At 36.5% G+C, this 3,598-nt stretch overlaps 1 protein-coding gene across 1 annotated transcript in view; it reads left to right on the forward strand.

Moving 5' to 3' along the window:
- LOC107560391 (TOX high mobility group box family member 3-like) overlaps nucleotides 1–3,598 on the forward strand; it is an 85,991-nt gene that overhangs the window by 59,403 nt on the left and 22,990 nt on the right. Inside the window, exon 3 of the mRNA XM_016244555.1 lies at nucleotides 695–754. Coding sequence (XP_016100041.1) covers nucleotides 695–754 — 60 coding nt within the window. The remainder of the gene's footprint in view (nucleotides 1–694; nucleotides 755–3,598) is intronic.

Below are 3,598 nucleotides of genomic sequence, written 5' to 3' on the forward strand. Positions count from 1 at the left end.
ATATATATATATAAAAAATTTAACAGCACTATTTGCCAATGCAACACAGACTTTTGTAAGTGAAGATAAACAAATCATTTAAAAAATAGGCAGGACCTGGCTCATTAAAGGGGTCATGTGATGCTATTTTAAAGATCATTATTTTGTGTATTTGGTGTAACAGAATATGTTGACATGCTTTAATGTTCCAAATGCTAATATTTCCACATAGTGACGTAGACATGTGGTGGCGTGTTAGAATGAGCCGTTTTAGGTAGGCGTGGTTGACTCTTAACTTTTATCAAGAATATCTCTTTGGATTTGAGACTTTAGTCTTTGCGACTTTACAGATCTTCTTTATGCACCAAAAGCTTTTAACACTCCAAAGAGAAAGGAAAACTTGAAATCGCATCATATGATCCCTTTAAAATTATTGAATCTGTGGTTTTGAATGATTCTGTTGAATGAATGACTCGCAGGACTCACAAAAGTCCCCCGAATGAAACTCTCACAAGCTTTGAAATTGAATCTCCAATCCAGACTCCTCAGAATCAAAGAATTGATTCTTTTAGAATTCAGCTCCCTGCCCTACTATTTTGTGCATAGCGAAAATTTCATTATTATGTGGTGGCTGCACAATGAGACTACAGTAAATTATAAACACAGAGGAGGTGGCAACTGAAATAACTAATGTGTTCTTTTTTTTCTTTTGCAGTTTGGGAATAACAACTACATGAACATGGCTGATGCCAATGGAGCTCTATTAGCAGGAGATGTGAGTATACGCTTGAGGATAACCTTTACATTTCCATGGATTGTTAGCTCATGCCATGAGCCATATTATTCTGGAATCACTAAACGGTCATTTCCATGTCTAACCATTTATTGTTTTAAAACAAAGTCAATTAATTTAGCATGCATGCCTCTTTATGTTCAAATAAAATTATTAATTTCAGCGGCAGGTGTGCAGCTGCTGCATTTACATAAAACATGATTAGCTCCCTACAGGCCTTCTTGAACTGCTTTGGGATTTTCCACAACCCAAACCCTTAAAGCTTAGAGCTTGTTACGCCAGCGGCTACATGTTCATACACATAAACTTGCGATGTTATAATCTGACTGAATGATTCCTCCAGCGGATCCGGTATGTTTATGTATCAATGCTTGGTGTTAACAGAGCGACCGGCTCAGTGCTGACCGGAGGTTGAGGAGCACAGGGGACGCTGAACGTTGAGATGGGATTAGGGTTGCTTTTGCAGGGTGATATACCACAGGTGCTCACATCCTGCTGATATGGTCCAGGTGAAAGCTGCCATCAGGCTCTGGTGACGGCTGAAGGAGTGTGTATGTAAACACCTCTCCCCATGATCATTTATAGATACCTTCAAGCTAGAAAAGTGGCACCTCTCACAAAAGTCACTCTTTCTCTCCATCATTTTTTTTATCCCCTGTCAGTGACAATATATACTGCAAATCACAGGTTGTGTATCTCAGACTAGCCTCACTATCTGTGTGTGATTGTATACGGGCGCTTTACAGTACGTGTTGTCACTCACTGTTACACTCACTGTTGCCACTGCCTGATTTCCATCACATTTCCAATGCAAATCTCCTTCTCGCTATCTCAACGGCATCGGGATAGACTCATACTGGCTAAGCAAAGATAATGTCTGTGCATGTGAAGTGCGTTTGTTGCACATTTGTTGGTAACGATGTGTTAGTGTGGGCATCTGGCTTCATTTTCATTTTAAATTTCGGCGTTGAAGCCACAGCTTTGTCACAGGCAGTTGTACCCACATTTGATCGAGTCGGTTGCAATCTCCATAAATTCTTCTGATAAAAGTGTTCCTTTGCCGAGGCCAAGCTCCATGTTGGCACCTGCAGTGGAAGCAAAGCTGTCGAGTGTTGACGGAAAATTTCCCCCAGTCGAATATTTTCCTAAGAAATAGCGTTTCCTCCTTCGCACTGCAGCTGGTATTATGACACATGACACAATGAAATTAAAAGCATTAACATTTAAATTCCTCTTTTTCACATACCTGAAATAAGTGTAGGGCGGTGGGAGGGGGATATTGTTTCTTGTAACTCAAGCTGAAGAGAAATTAAAGGGACTTTACCCTAGTGAGTACTGTAATTTCACAGTGTGATGGGTTTTCCATGAGCTTTAGCTCTTTCATTAATCTGCTTAATGTGTCATCTTTAGGCGAGAGAGAGAGGGAGACCGGGAGAGAGAGGCTAAGTATCTCAGAGTCTGACTTTCTGCACTTTGTATATGGACCTGAATATACTGTATATGACATTAGATTTAATGTAAACCAGGTTTTTATATACACATTATTATTTTATTTTTTGAAAAAGAACTGTGATGAAAGAATGTGCATGGTAAAAAAAAATACCCTGTTTAATTTAGGGTTAAAAAAAAACAGCAGCTGTGGTTGCCAGACATTCACTGTAAAAATGAAAATGATTTCAGGTTCTGCAGAATGGCATATTTTTGCCTGTATATGCAGTCAAACCAAAAATGATTCAGACACCAGATATAATTTTTGGTATTTTTTACTAGTGGGTGCAGAACACCAGTGGTGTAATCTAACAAAGTAATAATACTTTGTTACAGTACACTGAAAAAAATAACTATTAAGATTTACTTAAAAAAATTTTGGTAACAAATTGCACGAATACATTTGAAGTAAATTTTACTGCTCTAATATCAAGTACAACTTACTCACTATTATTAAGTAAAATCTACTTACTAAACTTAACATTCATGAAGAAATTAAATCTAATTGCACCCTAATTAAGTAAATATTACGTAATTATATTTAATTTAAAAGTGTTTATTTAAAGTAATTAAGTAAAGTTGATTTATGATTTTATAGACAGGAACCTTGCATTTATAAAAATATTAAGTAAATCCTTCTATTTACTGAAGTAAATAAGTAGATTTTATTATATGTTTTGATCGAGATGTCCCATTTACTTAGTTTTATGTATATTACTCCCTATGATTATGTAAACATTGCTAATTTCTTTTTCATTAATATAACCACATGAACTGTATTCATTTTGTCTATACCAGGGATTCTCAACTCTGGCCCTCTAGGTCTACTTTCCTGCAGAGTTTAGCTCTAACCCTAATCAAACACACCTGAACAAGCTCATCAAGGTCTTCAAGATTACTAGAAAGTTACAGGTTGCTAAACTCTGTAGGGACATGGACCTCGAGCGCAAGAGTTGAGAACCTCTGGTCTATACCTTTATCACAAACGAAAATACAATTAAACTCTTTATTTTTCCAACATTAATAAAAGTGAATCGGTCACATTCACATGACCTACTAAAGCCTGGACACAAGTTTTTAAAGGTGCTGTAAAGCCTCATAAAAAAAGTGCATTAATCAACAAAACATGTATACCTCCACAGGTGATATTTGGTCTATTGAAAATAGAAAAAAATAAAGTATGACTGAATGCTACTTCAATTGTCTGCTGTTCTGTAATACAATACAATCTCCATTACCAACATGAACTGCATTTGCTGCAACATACAGTTTTGACCCCAGGAGGTATCAAATATAGAAAAAAAATACTTAAACAGAACAAGATGAGGTTTTAACCTG

Source organism: Sinocyclocheilus grahami, unplaced genomic scaffold, assembly GCF_001515645.1.
Source record: "Sinocyclocheilus grahami isolate Dianchi unplaced genomic scaffold, SAMN03320097.WGS_v1.1 scaffold723.1, whole genome shotgun sequence".
In the NCBI taxonomy this organism is placed as follows: domain Eukaryota; kingdom Metazoa; phylum Chordata; class Actinopteri; order Cypriniformes; family Cyprinidae; genus Sinocyclocheilus; species Sinocyclocheilus grahami.